Raw genomic sequence first — 19,132 nt, 5'->3', positions numbered from 1 at the left:
CCACAAAAAAAGTGTTGGACATGTGATGTGTTTAATATTTTAATATTGTATATGGGCTTATATTCCTTTGCAATTGTAATGAATAAGAACACATTTATTTGTATTACATTATAATATAACTTCAAGATAATTAATTAGATAAGTATTGTAGATACTGCTGGAATGGGAAGCACAATCACCATATTTCACACGTGTTCCTTGTGTGTTTGTTTTTCACCTTAATATTGCACATGTGTCCTTTATTTAAATAATATTTGTTTGTCAATTAAGCCTCCTTCCTTACTTTTCACATTCTAAATGTTTACCTTTGAACAATATATATTATAAAAATGTCTCCTCCTTTGTGGTATTTCCTCAGTTTGAGCATCAATCTAAATAAACAAATCAGACTTACTTTCTTGATTTTGTTGGGATACAATAAGCTTAAGAGAACCCTTGGAGATTAAGTTCTCAGTTATTGATCAAAATCAGTGAGCACATGTGTATTCAAAGTGCAGCTTTTGAACTACATTATCAACTCAGCAAGTGTATGTTCAGGGTCTAGTTTGAGACAGTTGTGTCTGCTTACTACTAGAATATCAGATAAAATAGTTTCAAAATCACTTCTTCATGTTAACTCAACATGCAGCTTTTGAAATTAATTTAACTTTTAAATATAGACACAACATTTTGTCAGCTTGCTCAGTTGAAAAATGTTTAACTCTTTCCCACTTAGAAGCAGATTAAAAAATGTGCAAACAGCATAAAACCAGAACAGCCTGCGAGTAAATCGCAGTCTGTTTAGGTTTTATGCTGTTTGCTGCTCATCAGTATCTAAGCATGTGAAGTAAAGCCTTAAAAACTTGAATCTAGTAAGAAAGGCCTTTAATTAAAATTAACTTTCTAAGGGACTACAAATGCATGAAAATATGTATCTAAGTGGTAAAGGGTTATTTAAAAATCTGAGAATTGTGGGTTTGAATACCAGTCTTTCTAATAACTTGTGTATCGAATGGTCATTAACTTATTTCTACAACCATTCTCTGTGGCCTTCTTATTTAAGTAAGGCAGTTGAGTCTGGCATAAGTATATGTACTGGTAGACCAAATAACCCAGGAAAAGTATGAGTAGATTATCTGACTGCTCTTTTAAATCTAAACAACATTTTTAAACTATGAACAAGTCCAAACATACAAACAAACATACCTTTATTTCAGCTGAAAAGATCTTGGAAGGAGGCAAGACTCTGATGTTGGAGGAGAAGTCCCTGGTGATGGCCCTTAGGGACACGTTCTTGCCGAGGATGGTAGGAAGGGACGCCAGTGTGTTCACCACGCTGGTCATGGACGTGTGGCCCCATGTCGATATTCCGATGGTGTTCGGTGGCAACGATGATGGTATGGACAAACTTCCTGAGATCAACTCCAGGGTCAGCTCAAAGAGCTCGTCTCGCATCAGGACAGCTAAGAGTCAGAGTTCCACAAAGTCGGTGAAAGGTAAGACATGGCTTATTATGCAAGAAAGGTTTTTAGCATGCAATGTGTGATAACAGTTTTCTTAGTGTTTAACCCATTGTGTTGGACAAAATCTAAGGCTTTTGTATGAATAATTATGGACACTAAGATTATTTTAATTTGAAAGTATTGATGAATTATATCATTTCATGCATTGATTTTCTTATTTTAATAATTTAAGTATATTTTGCAATATAAAATTTGTTAATAAATATGTGGATTTCCTAAGCACAAAACTGCTTTATTACATCCACAATATTTCTTGGCATATTAAAAGGTCTATACTACTAAAGTAAACATAACATTGGTTAAGCTATCTTGTTAATGTAATTAATTATCCGAAATTAATTTCAAAATAACTATGTTAATTTGTGTGTGTGTGTGTGTGTGTGTGTGTGCACTAGATTTATAAATTTACCAAAGAATAAATTAGTTGTTTCAATAAATTATCTCAATAATAGTTTAATAAAAGTGAATTTCATTAAGAAATATGCTTTTTAGTGTAGAACATGTTATATTATCACTGGAAAGGGAAACAATAGATATTTGCATGCCAGAAAAGTTGTCATTGTCTCCCTTAGCAGTGCACATATATATATGCATTATCAAACTGAAAAATGTGAAGCAAATGTCATTGTGTCCTATGATATTTAGTAGTTTTACATGTATCTTGGCACAATGAGTGATACAAGAAATAATCCTTCCGATACGTTTTATATTTTTATGGACCCGAAGAAAGGGCATATAGTGATCGCAATGTCCGTCTGTCTGTCTTCTGTCTTTCCATCACAATTTGCGTTTGGGTTTCGAAAAATGCTCATAACTTCTATGTCGCTTCAGATGTTACCTTCATATTTGGTGTGCATCTGTATATGGACAAGGCCTTTCCATACGCACACAAATTTTGACCCTGTCACCTTGACCTTGAACTTAGGGTCCGTGTTTAGGTTTCGAAATCTGCGTTTTGGTTTAGAAAAATGCTCATAACTTCTATCAAAGCGTTTTTCGGGGGCATTTGTCATCCTATGGAGACAGCTCTTGTTCACTATAAAGCATAAATCAATATTTTCTATATTTCATTACACAAAATGAAATACATGTTATTGTTATCAATGTTCAAGACATCAATGATCAGAACTTATCTGACAAGAAACGCAAGAGCGTCTTACATGGCAAGTATTCAACACTGAAAACATTAAACCATGCTGTTTTCTTGGCTAGTGTAATGTTCCTTTGGATTGTACTCAGTTGATTTTTACAGCTTATTGAGTCTGTATTCTGTCACCAAATTTCTGAAAAAAATATAGTTATGTCTCCCTTTAAAAAGTGGGAGTTTTTTGCCTGCAACATGTCAGAATGATATCTAAAAGACTCTTTGACCAAGCGTCATTTAAGTTGGTATGCTGATTACTTGCAAGGAAAAAACACTTGATTTTGACATCAACTTGCTATCTATATATGACTCTCCTACAGTGACAAAAAAGTTTTCATAAGCAATATTCTGTTCTTTATTTTAAAACTGAAGTATCAGCTGAAGAAGCTAGTCTATAAAAATGCCACAAACATGAAATTGCAATGATAACTTACAGTGACAGAATGAAGATACAGTTTGAACAGTTGTATGTTTATTGAATGATACATGGCTCAGTGCTGCACCTTGCTCATATTGTATTCATCTTAATGTACCTGTAAAAAATTAAGCAAGTTTTGCTATTGGGTGTTCAAAAAAGGTTATAAAAAGACAGATTTATCTTCAAAAAAACAAGCAAATTAAAAGCCATTGGCTTATTTGTTACATTACAATGTACATAATTAGCCAAAACAAACATACTTTTCATACGGCCCTATGTTTACAATGTACATGATTAAAGAATTAAAAAAATCAGTATTTCATAACACCATATTTTTTTGGAGATTTTAAATGAGTCTGTTTTTAATTATCATAAACAATTAGTCAGTTTATGACAAGCAGTTTGATCTGGAATACGCAATTAATTGCTATATTATTCTGTGTTTGTTTGACAGAAACATCTCCCAAACTGTATGGCAAGTATCTGTCACATACATTACTTCTCTTAAACTGATCTTGATTGAATTATGTCCAAACATGGGATTGTATATATCTCAAGCAGTATATTACAGGACAAAATGGTTTAAATCCTTGTATTACCTGCACTTTGAGAGATTGGGTGGCAGTCAATATGGTTGATTTCTCTAAATGGCTCTTGATTTCCTTTCTTTTGCATATATAATATTGCTTTTTTTTCTATCTCAATAGCAAACAAATTTGTTGGTGGGCATGAAGCACCATGTTTGTTTTCTCATTTTAATTAAAATTAACATGATTATTGCTCTTTACTTGAAACTATGCTTTTGCTAGTCAAATATTTTAGTCCAGATATCCTTTAGGCACCTGGGCGATTTTTGCAGCGAAACGCTGTAGCGTATTGAAACGTATACAATTTTTCTCTCCTCAGAACCGGGGATTTTTTTAAAGGTAACACCTACAGCGGTGTTAAACGTACACGTTTTTCGCAATTTTCAATTCTGTAATGGATTTTCGCGTTTTTTTAATACATTTTACGGTTTACAATGAAAATCGGGCCTAAAATACAACTTTACCCGTCACAGTTGTTTATCGTCAAACAATTATCTGCTTAGATACGGTATAATTTGTTATAGAAAGGGATGCCCCATAGCCGTTTCTACCATATTTTTACGCTTTTATACAACTGAAAAATGACGTGCATGAGAATACTAAGAAGAACTGTAACGTATTTTTACGAACTTTGTCAATAGCAAATAAACCTCTGTAACATATAATAACGTATTTTTGAAAAAATCAATACAGATCAATAAATAATATTGCACATGATCCGTTGTATGATTTGATATTTTTTGCCAAAACGTTGTCATATAAACATTTGAAGTGCAGAACTTTCTTAAGTTTATACCATACACATGACAGAAAATCATGGTTTTCAAAATACCATTCATTTGCTTTTTTATGATGAATTTGGAAAATTTAAATATTTATTGATTTTAACTTTCAATTATTAACCATAAATGGTCAAAACTTTATTTGACAAGTTTATAGTAAACAGACTCTATATTGAACATTCGAATGTCGCAGTCTTTATTTAATTTTTGTCTTTGATTAAGTTTCAGTTTATTTACAAACATTGATAATTGTATTTTTTAAGAAAAAAAGTTTCAGGGTTCCTACGCTTAAATGGGGTCAGGTTTTGAAACAACGAAATTTGTATGCGTTCTATAACGTTGTAGTCGTTCACTGCACAAATCGCCCCGGTTTTGAGGAGAGAAAAAACGTGTACGTTCTAATACGTTATAGGTGTGCAAAGGATATAGAGGTTTTGCAGTCAGAAAACTATTGGCATTGTTCAATAACTACTGTTCAAAGCTGTTAACAAAGTCCCATTTAAATATTAAATGTAGTATTTCATATTCAGAACGTGTAAACTGGATAACTGGTTCATGTATCATCTTTAGGCTAGACATTTATGTAGTTTTTAACCAGGTTTTCAATAAAGTTGATAGTCCTTTTACTAGATTTGGTTGTAGCAGACAGACAGCTTCACACAGTGGTTTTCTGGTAAATTACTTTATTAGATTTGCAAAATCAATTTGTAATAAAAACCTTTGATATAGCAATCTTGCATGGCAAATTTGCTGGAGATTGTATTTGGAAAATGTTGGGTTATGGTAATGGTCAATGTTACTAAAAATAGACAAACAGCTTAGACTCAAGAACGCGAGATTGGATGGAGATAATGTACTTACATTTTGAGTCTAGGAAGCTGACATAGCCTGGGCTTTAACGGTCATTTAAATTGAATAAATAACTACAATGTTGAAAACCTGGTTTCATGGCATTGACATGTGTCTTCATATTCATAAATACTTAACTATGTTTATGTCTATATCAATCATTATAATATTGACCTTGTTAGTGTCTCTAATGTAAATAACATTTTAAAATTTGCTAGCTATAAAAAAATAACAACCATTGTGATATAATATTGAAACAATCAAGAATGAAGCAATATTTTCTCTATCAATTAAATTTCTCTAATGAACATCGCATCTCTCTACACCCATTACAAACGATGCAAAGACATTTAACTGTGCAAAGATAAATTCGTGTAAATGCAAAAAATGTATTCTCAAGTTAATGATGTGCAATACAAACAAGAAAAGTATGTACCTTTATATTGGCAACTGACTGGTCCATGTTCCCACTTATTTCAGACTCCATCAACCTGAATACGCCTGTTGTGAACATGACCACCGCAGACAGGTTCACCTATGTGGATCCCAACCAGAAGCAGATTCTTGAAGACATTCAGGACGCCATTGCCGTGGCAACTGGTGACCTTGGGCTGTTGCCAGGCGTGGCGTTCCAGGCCAGGGTGGCTCAGTTGGCCCAGTTGAATTCTGCTCATCAGACGGTAAGTACCTGCTTTATTGGTAGTTATTGACCAGTTGATGAACATCTTTTTTTTCAGAATAAATAAGCCATGCACTGGGAAGTTTGTCTAATTGCATGTGCTTGTCTTCCAAGAGTAGCCTGTGCAGAATCAGGGACAACACTTCTCCCTTTTATGGAATTTTTCTTTTATAGAATGCCTCTTTTTTTAACAAAAATCAAGTATAGACGAAAAGTTTTATTCCTGATTAGCCTGTGAAGACTTGATAGTCTGATCTGGGACGAAGCTTTACGCACATGAATTAAGCCTGGTATTCCCAGAGCAAGGCTTAAATCTATTTTGCAACCTTTATTAAGTATAATAAATTTGTCAATTATAATAGTATATACATAATTTAAATATTGATTTATGCAGAAGCTGTACCATGGTTAAATGTCCAAAATGTTGTCTATGAATATTTAATAATAAAGAGTAAATTTCGCTCTGAGAAAATGGGGCTTAATGTGAAGCATGTGCACAGGCTTATCAGGGACGACACTTTCCTCCTACACTGGATTTTTGTTTAGGAAAGAATTTGTAAAAATGAAAAAATCCATTTAAGTAGAGAGGGTCATCCCTGAATAGCCTATGCAGACTGCAGAGTCTAATCTGGGACAATACTTTAAGCACATGCATTAAACCCAGTTTTTTCAGAGCGAGGCACATATATTCTTCTCTCCCCAGATATTCGTTGTTGGTCCTGCCGGATGTGGTAAGAGTGAATGCATCAAGACGTTTGCTGTGGCAGAGCGAGAGAGGGGGAAAACTATCAGTGTACAGACAGTCTTCTCTAAGGCTGTCGAGTCTGAGGAGCTCATGGGATACTTTGACCCTAAAACAAAGTAGGAAGTTTGCTCAGAAATATTGCATTCATGCCCCCATTTCCTGAAAATTCTGTTTTAAAAGGATATGTTGACCCTCACTCTTGTCCTATTAAAATGAAGAGTCAATAAAACTTCATTGTAGAAATATTACAAAAATATATCAAGATTTAAATGAAAATTATACATAAAATAAAAAGAATTAACAATATTTTGTTCAACTACATCAATTTCTAAATTGTAATATGAATCAATTAAAAAGTGACCAAAGCAAGTCTATTTTTTAATGAAATTGGGCCTTGGTTATTGTACCCACATGCAAATTACTTAGTGTTCTGTTATGTTTTATAAATGTTTTAGCAGACTGAAAATATACCATATGTGTCAGCATAAAATACAGTAAAAATCATAACATGAAGAAGAATAAATAAACTGAGTTACATATTATATGTAACATACACTGTTCACTAATGCCACGCCATATCCTTTATAGTATGTGGCCCATAGTGTTTACTTTTTGTAATATGGAGTGCTTCTTAGAAGAAAATATATATGAGCAGTGTTTTTTGCAAATGGGAATTTATGTATGTGCGTAAAGTATCCTCTCAGGTTTATCCTGGACCACACTTTCCGCGTTTATGGTATTTTTTATTTAAAAGAAGTCTCTTCTTAGCAAAAATCCAGTTTATGCGGAAAATGTTGGAAAGGTGGACCACACAGACTAATCTGTGAAGACACTTAACGCACATGCTTGAATATTAGCCTCGTTTCCCCAGAGCCAGGCTCACACTTGAACTCTTCACCAGTACATGTGTGCATTTTCAGAGAGTGGAAGGACGGCCTGTTTGCGTCACTGTTGAGGAAGTTCTGTGTGCAGCCCCCCAACAACAACTACAGCACCAAGGTGAAACCTGTCATGAAGATCATGCAGCTGGATGGGGAGGTAAACCTGGCAGTTTATATGGGACATTGTGCTGTCCAAATGTTAAAGGGAAATTCAATGCCGTACAGTTCTGAAATGCATTATTAACTATTTGAAATTGTTGGAATTATGTGGAATGTTTCTCAATATACAGGATATCCACTGTTAATAATTATCTATTGCAAAATCTAGGTGTTTTTATATACCTTAGGTTTTGTTTATGTTGTTTTGGGGTAAAACCTTCATGTTTTCTTGCTCCATGTAGTTCAATAGGTAGGATGTAAATCCCATTTCAAAATGGAAAATAAGTGTGTTCTGTGCACTGTTTTACAAAAATTACAGAATGAAGTTGTGTTGTCCACTAACTTGGACTATTCAACAGTTATCAAACGTCTTATTTTCACAATCCTATTTGGTAAGGTCAACCCTTAACTTGTTCGTCAAAGTTGTGTGTTCTTTTTTGCAGGCTGACCCCGGTCAACTGGAGTTGTTGCACACTGTTCTCATGAACTGTGGCAGTGTTGTCCTTGGCAACAATGAGAGGATCACTGTCCCAGATACACTCAGATTCATATGGGAGGTATGGGAGTTTAGTATCGCCCTTTTACCAATTACATTTTATTATCACCCGCCATAGACGGAGGGATATTGTTTTGGCGTTGTCTTTCCATCCTTCTGTCTTTCCGTCCGTCCGTCCGGAGCCATATCTTGGAAGTGCTTTGGCGGATTTCATTAAAACTTGGTATGAGTATATATATGGATAAGAGAATGATGCATGCCAAATGGCATTGTACACCATCTGTTAATAGCGGAGTTATGGCCCTTTGTATCCTGAAAAAATGCATTTGTTTGTGTCCGGAGCCATATCTCGGAAGTGCTTTGATGGATTTCATTGAAACTTGGTATGGGTATGTATATCAATAAGTGGATGATGCACACCAAATGGCATTGTACACCATTTGATAATAACGGAGTTATGGCCCTTTGTATCTTGAAAAAATGCTTTTTGAGTGTCAAATATAACACTTGTCCAGAAGCATATTGGGGGGGGGATATCAATTCAACGAATTTGCTTGTTTAGTTACTGTGTGTTTGTATGCAGAGTTCACTTTATGAATGTATGTATTGCACTTTTAAGCACCAGTACCAGCACTTTAAGTTTAATAGATGTAATGTGTTTGTATGCTTGTTTTACATTCTTCCTTATATGTTATTAAATTATTTATTTTTTGTCAGCTACCTTTCTTAAAATGACATGTAGATAACAAGTTGTTATATCTTTACAATAAAACACCAATAACTTGGCAGCAGATTAATAACGATGAATTTAAAAATAAATCATTGAAATTTGGTTGGAGATCTCTTTGCAATATCGGCCCTGCCCAGCCGTCTATTATGGGTAACCATGATAAATAAACTCAACATATCATATACAATAAACTCTGTAAGACTCTGTCATTGTGTCCAATTCAGCTGGAGACGCTGTCCAACATCAGCCCGGCCCTGCTATCCAGTGTTGGGGTGTTGGTGATGTCAGCCAATGACGTAGGCTGGCAGCTCATGCTGGTCCAGTGGTTGGAGAGGAGACCAGATGTGGACAAGGATCTCCTCACAGGTCTCAGGGGATTGGATTTTGCATCTATTCCTTTGGGCCTGGTTTTATGTTCATTGCCTGACTTTCTTTAGTAGATTTGATTACCATGTCTTCTCTCTGTTTGTTTATTATCCCCCGCCATAGGCAGAGGGATATTGTTTTGGCGTTGTCCGTCTGTCCGTCCGTCTTTCCGTCCGTCCGTCTTTTCGTCTGTCCGTCTGGCACTTTTGTGTCCGGAGCCATATCTTGGAAGTGCTTTGGTGGATTTCATTGAAACTTGGTATGAGTATATATATGGATAAGAAGATGATGCATGCCAAATGGCATTGTACACCATCTGTTAATAACGGAGTTATGGCCCTTTGTATCTAGCTGAGTGTCAAATATAACACTTTTGTGTCCAGAAGCATATTTGCAGGGGATATCAATTCAACGAATTTGCTTGTTGTTATTAGCCCTTGTTATGCCCGAGTTGCCAATAAGTACAAAGTGGGATAATGTTGCTTATGCCATATGCTGCCAGTGAAGCTGCAGACAAGCAATCCCACAGTCTGGTCAGGTACTACCCTGTCCGCCATTAAGTCTGGCAATGTTTGGTTGCGGATACTCAGGCTATGCAGGAACTCTTCTTGCTGCATTATGGAATAAAACCCATTTTTGCTTAATACAAGTGATATATTACTGGTAAATTGTTGAAAGATTGTATAGTCTAATCATTAACTTAAAATGCTTTTTGCAAAAAAATATTCTGTTAGCGATGCTTTGGCAGTATGTAAATTGGAGATAGATGATGTACATTGTTTGCAAATTTTGTTTTAAACACTGTTTGCAAAATTTTAATGTTGTTTGTTTTTCCCTTAACCTGCGTTAGAAGAACTTATTAAAGTAGTAATTTGTTTTATAAATAAATACATATCAAGTAATATGCTGTGTTTTTTGTGTGAAAACTTTTGTATTAATGTTGTATAAATGCTTTCCTAAGTAAAAATGTTGTATTGCTTCATTTGTCTCTGCATTTTTTTCTAGGTTTCTGTGATGTGTACATTTACAAGACCATCAACTATCTGAACGAATGCACCAAGCCGCACATGTTCACCAGCCCGAAGTCTGCCATTCCACAATACAAGCGTGTCATCCACCATACTGTGGAGAACATGGTCCAGACCTTCACCAACCTGCTTGATGTAAGTGCTTTATGGACCTAACGCCTTTCTCTTTTAACCTTTACCAATAAGAAGCGCACCTTGTAATCCCTTAGAAAATAAAATCAAATTTAAGACCTTTCTTTCTAGATCCAAGTTTGTTTTCCAATCCTAAGGTACTGATGAGCAGCAAACAGCATAAAACCTGAATAGACTGGGAGTTACTCGCAGGCTGTTCTGGGTATATGCTGGTTGCCTATAGCTATTTTCACTTTTCTTCTGAGTGTAAAAGGGTTAAATTAAATAAAGTGAAATGTACATGCACAAACCATATTTCCACAAATTATTTTATACTTACCAGTTGTTTATGTCCCCCTCTCACTATAGTGGGGGACATATTGTTTTTGCCCTGTCTGTTGGTTTGTTGGTTTGTGTGTTTGTTTGCTCCAACTTTAACATTTTGCCATAACTTTTGCATTATTGAAGATAGCAACTTCATATTTGGCATGCATGTGTATCTCATGGAGCTGCACATCTTGAGTGGTGAAAAGTCAAGGTTATCCTTCAAGGTCAAAGGTCAAATATATAGCTTCAAAGCGGCGCAGAAGGGGACATAGTGTTTCTGACAAACACATATCTTGTTAAGCAATATTTCCATACAGTTGATATTTTCAATCTCATTGGAAAATTAACAAATGCAATGGCAGGCACAAAATAGTTAGTCCATTTGCATCCTTTCTAATTTAAGCCTTCAGTCAATTATGTGAGTCATAGAATTGAAAGAAAGCAGTTTATTTATCCAAGGAAATATTCATTTTATGTTTTGCATTCACACTTTTGGCATAATAGCTTATGTTTTAATACACTCTTTTATTGTGTTAATGCCATTTCATAGTTGTCTATAACATGTTCACAGTTAACTAAATGAGAGCAAGATTGAGAGAAAACTAATTATTGTCTTCAATTTTCTTGTTAATACTCCATTTTTAGCTCGACTATTATATATGAAATATATATAGTGGAGCTATCCTACTCACGTCGGCGTTTCCGTTTCCGTGCTGTTTCCGTTAGCGTGCAAATATTAAAGTTTTCGTACTACTCCAATTATTTGCATTGTCCCTTGACATATTGCTTTCATATTTTGCATACTTGTTTACCAACATGACCCCAACCTATAAACAAGAGCAGACAACTCTTTCAAGCAATTTTGTCATAATTATGGCCACCTTTTCCGCTTAGAATATGCAGCAAATGTTAAAGTTTGCGTACTACCCCAAATATTTTCAATGTCCCTTGACATATTGCTTTCATATTTTGCATACTTGTTTACCATCATGACCCCAACCTATAAACAAGAGCATACAACTGTATCAAGCATTTTGACAGAATTATTGCCCCTTTTATACCTAGAATATGCATATTATTGATAAATCTATGTTAAACTTTTCGTACTACCCCAAATATTTCCTATTTCCTTTGACATATTGCTTTTATATTTTGCATACTTGTTTACCAACATGACCCCAACCTATAAACAAGAGCAGACCACTGTATCAAGCATTTTGACATAATTATGGCCCCTTTTACACTTAGATAATTGAACATTTTGCTTAAATTGCCATAACTTCTTTATCTATGATAACATTTTATAATTACTTTGACAAAACAACACTTGCCTGAATACCACAATGGATTCCACCCAAACAATACCCCATGCCCCTACCCGGAATCCCTCCCCCCCCCCACCCCCCCCCAATTTTTTTTTAAACATCATCTAATTAATTACCACACCCCACATTTAATACGATTATACCCCCTCTCACCCCCCCAACCTCCCCTCCTAAAATAATAATATTTTTTTTAACACCATCTAATAAATTACCCCACCCCACATTATACCCCCCTCTCACCCCCCCCCCCCCCCCCCCTACTCCCCCCTACCCACCCAATTTTTAAATATTTTTTTTCCTTTTTTTATTTTGAAAGATTGTCTAATAAATGACCACAGACTCCACATTATACCCCCTCTCAACCCCCCCCCCCACAAAAAAAATAAATAAATAAATACTTTTTTTCACCTTTTTTTATTTTTGAAAGATCGTCTAATTAATTATTGAATATGAACAATTTCCCCCATGATGGCTTACGTAATACTGTCAAGCACTCGAACAGTCGAGCACGCTGTCCTCTGACACTCACTGCTCTTGTTACTTTTTACTATGTAATATTTGTGTTATAAGTAATATGGCTGAAGCATTGTAAATTTATAGATTACAAAATTGCTTTACACTTAATAAATCATTTGTTCAATAATGATAAATCTGTGAAGGAAATTGAAAGTTTTTCTTGATAATGAAATGGTGATCATCATTTGCAGAGACTGTTGATTCCATTGGTAATGAAATTTATGTAGTTTAACATGAACATCTTACCAAAACAAGTTCATGTGTTGTATGTTGACCATATAATCAGTTATTATCGTGTACTGTATGACCCTCATCATGGGAAAATGGGTCTTATGTGATAAGAGACCATCCTGTGTAGTTGCACAGTTTGTTGAGGACTTAGCCTGTCCACTTTTGAGACAACAAAACCTTGAGTGACTAAAGCAAACCGGGTTGCTTCTGACCAGTTTGTACTGATGAACAGGCTGGTCTGGAGCTACGCTGGCCGCATATGGTATAAGACCCATTTTCTCATGATGCGGATTCATATATAAAGTGTATGCTTATCCAATAGTTTAAAGTAGTACATAGATACAATATGTAATAAAATGCTTCAACACTCAGAATAATTTTGGCTGGATACTTTTTAGGACTGCTTTACAAAATAACAGTATATATTATTAACACATTCCAAAAAAACAATCCTTTTTTACATAAAAAACAACAACTGCATATCCTTTATTAACACCTATGTCAGGCCTCTTGCGCTATAATTTATCTCTCTATTTTAATGTCATGCAATTCTCACATGTTTAGCTCACCTGTCACGAAGTGAAATGGTGAGCTTATGTGACTGTGTGATGTCCAGCATCCGTTGTGTGTGCGTGCGTGCGTCAACAATTTGTTTGTGTAGACAGTAGAAGTCACAGTTTTCATCCAATCTTTTATAAAATTTGGTCAGAATGTTTATCTTGATGAAATCTGGGTTGGGATTGTATTTGGGTCATCTTGGGTCAAAAACAGGGTCACTAGGTCAAATAATAGAAAAACCTTGTGTAGACAATAGAGGTCACGGTTTTCATCCAATCTTCATGAAATTTGGTCAGAATGTTAATCTTGATGAAATCTAGGTTTGGATTGTATTTGGGTCATCTCTGGTCAAAAACAAGGTCACTAGGTCAAATAATAGAAAAACCTTGTGTAGACAATAGATGTCACAGTTTTCATCCAATCTTAATGAAATTTTGTCAGAATGTATATCTTGATGAAATCTAGGTTGGGATTGTATTTGGGTCATCTGGGGTCAAAAACTAGGTCACTAGATCAAATCATAAAAGAACCTTGTGTAGACTATAGAAGTCATAGTTTTCATCTGATCTTAATGAAATGTGGTCAGAATGTTTATCTTGATAATATCTGATTTTGGATCGTATATGGGTCATCTGGGGTCAAAAATTAGGTCGCCGGGCTAATTCTAGTAAATCCTTGCGTAGATGAAAGAGGTCACAGTTTTCATCACGTCTTAATGAAATTTTGTCAGAATGTATTAATTGATGAAATCTGGCTTGGGATTGTATATGGGTCTGATAAAATTTAAGTTGATGTAGCAAGGATAGTCAGGTGAGCGATTCAGGGCCATCATGGCCCTCTTGTTTAAGATTTTTATGATTTCGCTTAGGTCAGTAAAAAGATTTGACTGGGAATTTGAAATTGAAGTATTTATAAAATGTAGCACATACTTATTATGTCTTAGATATTCATGAGCTCATCATTACAGAATCTTAGTCATTTGTTGAGCTCTGGTATGGAATTACATAACACAAGACAAAATGTTGTCTTCGTAGAAATGATTCCAGCTTTCTTGCTGTAGTTCATGTTCAGCAATAGTTTATAGTATTCAACATGCCCAGACAGTTAGTTGTTAAAGGTTTTGGAGAGTGTAATAATTGATGTTTTAGAACGTATTTACTTAGTATTTCAAGAATATATTTAGCTTAGACAGTTGATTATATTGACAGCTATGAGTTTGTTTTGTCATCAAGATCTCGTTATTTCTAAATAATATGTATATATATATATATATCAGGAAAAAACATTTTAAATGTGATTTTGTTATATCTAAAACCTTTTTTTACATTTTGTCACATTTTTTGGTGAATGCTTTTCTTCAATTTACTTTTTAAAGAATATTGAAGTGATATAAATCTTTAAAAGTGAAATAAAATATGATACTGAAAGTAAATGTTTTTCTCTATTTGTTCTTTTCAGACTATGGTGCACCCGTTCCCAGACCTGAGTGACGTGGAGTTTGAGCGCTACTTCAACTTTGCCTGCATCTGGGCGTTTGCAGGCACACTGGAGGTGAAGCATCGAGAGTCCTTCAGTCACTGGTGGCGGGAATCATTTGAGGAGCACATAGACTTCCCAGAGGAGGGCATGGTAAGTGGCGTTAATCCTTTACTTTTTAGATGAGCATTGTAAACCATTTGTAGTATCTAGAAAATCAAAGTAAATTAAAGATTTGTCTAATAATAGATTCAAGTTTTAAAGACTTGATTTCCAACCCTAAGATACTGATGATGAGCAGCAAATAGCATTAAACCTGATTAGCCTGCGAGTTACTCGCAAGCTCTTCTGGTAAGCTCGGCTGTTTTCGGAGAAAATCCGAGGTATTGTCTTAGCCAGCTCGTCATGTCGTGTCGTCTGCTTTGTTCTAAAACCTTTTCATTTTATCAAGGTTTTGAACATTGGCTCTAAAATCAAAGTGCTTCTACCTACAACTTTGAAACTTCGTATGTAGCTGCATTTGATTAGTTCTACATGCCACACACATTTTTGGGTCACTAGGTCAAAGGTCAAGGTCAATGGCGACCTTTAAAAAAAAAAAAATTCTGACAAGCTTTCATTCATTCAAAACTGCACCCGCAGCCGAGCGTGGCACCCGTTATGCGGTGTTCTTGTTTTATACTTGTTGCATGTAGCCTTTTTATCTTTTCCTTCTGACGGTAAAGGGTTAAACTGTCCGTCTTTTCTCAAAGCCTGCAGAGTTTATTATGTAGTTCAGACCCTAGTAAAAGCGGTAAATAAAGAGCACATGGATATTCCAGATGAGGACACCGTACCTGTTGTGTTTATTATGTAATGTTTGCCAAAAATGGTTTAAAGAATGAATTTCCATCCTTTAAATACCTATTTAAAACATTTCACAAGGTTAAGTATTGTTTAAACAGATTTATTGTTTATAACATAAGATACATACGGACAATGAATAAGGTCTGAATTTGGATAAATTTGCATAATGTTGACATCTGTCAAACATATATTATATTTGGGTTTTTATTTAGGTAGTTATTACAATACTTTATCTTATGGAACAAAATAATTATTTAATCTTGGTGCCATTCCACTATGTTTCTACAGTAAGGACAAAACAATAAGGCCAGTTGTCAGTATGTACACTAAATAATGTTATACTGTTCAATACCACACACATCCATACAATCAATGAAAAATAAATTAGACATTTTTGCTCCATAATCGCAGGTGTTTGACTACATGGTGGATTCAGAGAGCCATGAGTTTGTACTCTGGAGTGACATCATCCCAACGTACAGCGCCACCCCCCACATTGGCATCCCGTCAGACGCGTTCGTGCACAGCCCCCAGATAGAGCAGGTGCTTACCCTGCTGGGTCTGCTAACGGACGCGGGCAAGTCCGTGCTGCTGGTTGGAGAGAACGGGTGTGGCAAGACGGCCATCGTCAATGAGCGCATACGAACAGTATGCTCCGGGGAGGTAGCTGAGGTCCTGTCCTTGACTGTGCAGGCTAACAGGTACCAACTGGCCTGACACACAGAGATGACATTGCTAAATTTGAGCCGGGTTCTGGGAAAACAGGACTTAATGCATGTGCATAAAGTGTCATCCCAGATAAGCCTGTGCAGTCCACAGAGGCTAATCAGGGACAACACCTTCGGCTTGTCTGGTATTGTTTGTATAAAGGAAATATGTTTTTATAGAAAATCTAGTTAAGGCAGAAAGTACTGTCCCTGACTAGCCTGTGTTGACAGGCTTATCATGGAAGACACTTGACGCACATGCGTTAGTCCCTGTTTTTCTAGGACGAGGCTCATGATTAGTAATGGAAATTTGAATGTTGCTATTGTAACCCAGAATTTTTTAATTACCTCTTTGAAATAAAATGATACTACCTGGCTGCCTATTGAAAACTGAGGATCTTAACATGACCAGTTCTAAATTTTTCAGTGCATGGCTCACAAGTGGTTATTGAGATCATTGAATTCCATTTGTTCTCCTTTATAGAAATTATTCTACATTTAGCGTATTATATTATCTTTTTGGAAATTAGATTGACAGGTTTGGAATAAACATAACCAATAAGGGACCTTAGTGCCTTTCCTATTATCTCCTTGACCATTAAGACCAAGATATGGAATCCATGGTTTTTATACGCCCGTATAAAATACGGGACGTATTATGTGAAACCCCTTGGCGGCGGGCGGGCGGGCGGCGGGCGGGCGGGCGGCGGGCGGCGGGCGGCGGGCGGAAGGCATCACTTTGTCCGGACTCTAATTCAAATTGTATTCATCCGATCTTCACCAAACTTGGTCAGCAGTTGCATCTAGTTGATATCTAGGCCAAGTTCGAATATGGGTCATGCCGGGTCAAAAACTAGGTCATAGGGTCAATAAGTGCATTTTCAAAGGGGCCACTTTGTCCGGACTCTATTTCAAATTGTATTCATCCGATCTTCACCAAACTTGGTCAGCAGTTGTATCTAGTTGATATCTAGGCCAAGTTCGAATATGGGTCATGCCGGGTCAAAAACTAGGTCATAGGGTCAATAAGTGCATTTTCAAAGGGGCCACTTTGTCCGGACTCTATTTCAAATTGTATTCATCCGATCTTCACCAAACTTGGTCAGCAGTTGCATCTAGTTGATATATAGGCCAAGTTCGAATATGGGTCATGCCGGGTCAAAAACTAGGTCATAGGGTCAATTAGTGCATTTTCAACGGCGCCACTTTGTCCGGACTCTAATTCAAATTGTATTCATCCGATCTTCACCAAATTTGGTCAGAAGTTGTGTCTAGATGATATGTAGGTCAAGTTCAAATATGGGTCATGCCGGGTCAAAAACTAGGTCACGAGGTTACTTAGTGCATTTCAAGCATTTAGCATGGTGTCCGCTCTCTAATTGAAGTAGTTTTCATCTGATCTTCACCTAATTTGGTCAGAAGTTGTGTCTAGATGATATGTAGGTCAAGTTCGAACATGGGTCATGCCGGGTCAAAAACGAGGTCACATAGTGCATTTCAAGCATTAAGCATGTTGTCCGCTCTTTAATTGAAGTAGTTTTCATCTGATCTTCACCAAATTTAGTCAGATGTTACATCTAAGTGATATCTAGGTCAAGTTCAAATATGGGTCATGCCGGGTCAATAACTAGGTCTTGAGGACACTTTCAAGCATTGAGCATGGTGTCCAAAACCTTCGAACGGGCGTATCTTGTGACAGTTTGGCACTCTTGTTTATGATTGTTTTTCATTGTAATAGTACAGAATTTTTTTTATGATTTCATAATAATGTTAACTATAGCATGTAGCAATAACAGCATTTAACAGCATTTAAACAAAACAAAAAAGATAAGTTTTTAAAGCATGTAGTCAAAGAAATTATCATAAACTTAATAATTTAAAAAGATTTTAGAGATAAATTTACAATTTGAAGTATATAAGGATCAGCGTTAAAACAGTAAACCAACTGTAAGGACCTACCTATTTCTAGTGAGAATTAGGTAATAAACTAAGGACTCTCATTAAGATGGTTTCTTGAACTTCACAACTTTTACGTTTCACTTTTAAGACCGAAAATATCATGCATTTCAGGGCTCATACATGATAACTCTTATGTTGAACAGATTTACAAATGCCAAGCTGCTATATGAGAGACTGGATGAGCGTCTAGAGTGGAAACATGGACGTACATATGTTCCCAAGGGCAACAAGAGACTGCTATGCTTTGTGGATGATGTCAACCTCTCCATGGTAAATGTAGCTTGTGTTGTTATTAAGTTAGAGTAACCTCATGAACATTGTTCATACATTTTAAGAATGTATGTATGCTATTTATGATAAGTTGTTGAATACATTTTGTTTCTGATTTAAAATAGTCTAAAGCAGTAAGATGGTACTAAGATGGCGTCATTGGTCCAGTTAAAACCTAGATTTGTTGTAGATTTTATTGTCTAAATAGGAATCACATGCAAGTCTATTTCCAGTGAAGAACAATTACTTGGTGTCTTGTGAGTACAATGTACCATGGATTATTTAAGTAGTGTTCAATAATGTATTCAACTTTCAATGTATCTAAACATAACTAAATAAAATGACATTTTTTGCAAATCCTTCATTTTGTATGTAATTTTTTTTTAATTCAGTCTGGACACATTTTTAATGTCTAAAGTTAAATAATGATTTGTTACCAT

The 19,132-nt window shown here is 35.7% G+C and overlaps 1 protein-coding gene across 2 annotated transcripts in view; it reads left to right on the top strand.

The window, feature by feature from the left end:
- LOC127863384 (dynein axonemal heavy chain 11-like) overlaps positions 1 to 19,132 on the top strand; it is a 157,023-nt gene that overhangs the window by 68,917 nt on the left and 68,974 nt on the right. For both annotated transcript variants that reach the window (XM_052402895.1, XM_052402894.1), the window contains 11 exons: positions 1,197 to 1,475; positions 2,615 to 2,665; positions 5,763 to 5,962; positions 6,665 to 6,822; positions 7,627 to 7,744; positions 8,190 to 8,303; positions 9,197 to 9,338; positions 10,344 to 10,501; positions 14,893 to 15,063; positions 16,168 to 16,457; positions 18,566 to 18,692. In XM_052402895.1, the coding sequence (XP_052258855.1) occupies positions 1,197 to 1,475; positions 2,615 to 2,665; positions 5,763 to 5,962; positions 6,665 to 6,822; positions 7,627 to 7,744; positions 8,190 to 8,303; positions 9,197 to 9,338; positions 10,344 to 10,501; positions 14,893 to 15,063; positions 16,168 to 16,457; positions 18,566 to 18,692 (1,808 nt within the window). The remainder of the gene's footprint in view (positions 1 to 1,196; positions 1,476 to 2,614; positions 2,666 to 5,762; positions 5,963 to 6,664; positions 6,823 to 7,626; positions 7,745 to 8,189; positions 8,304 to 9,196; positions 9,339 to 10,343; positions 10,502 to 14,892; positions 15,064 to 16,167; positions 16,458 to 18,565; positions 18,693 to 19,132) is intronic.

This window comes from Dreissena polymorpha, unplaced genomic scaffold (assembly GCF_020536995.1).
Source record: "Dreissena polymorpha isolate Duluth1 unplaced genomic scaffold, UMN_Dpol_1.0 chrUn007, whole genome shotgun sequence".
Classification (NCBI taxonomy): domain Eukaryota; kingdom Metazoa; phylum Mollusca; class Bivalvia; order Myida; family Dreissenidae; genus Dreissena; species Dreissena polymorpha.
Note: the sequence above shows the minus strand (reverse complement) of the source record. Positions and strands in the feature narration are given on the sequence as shown.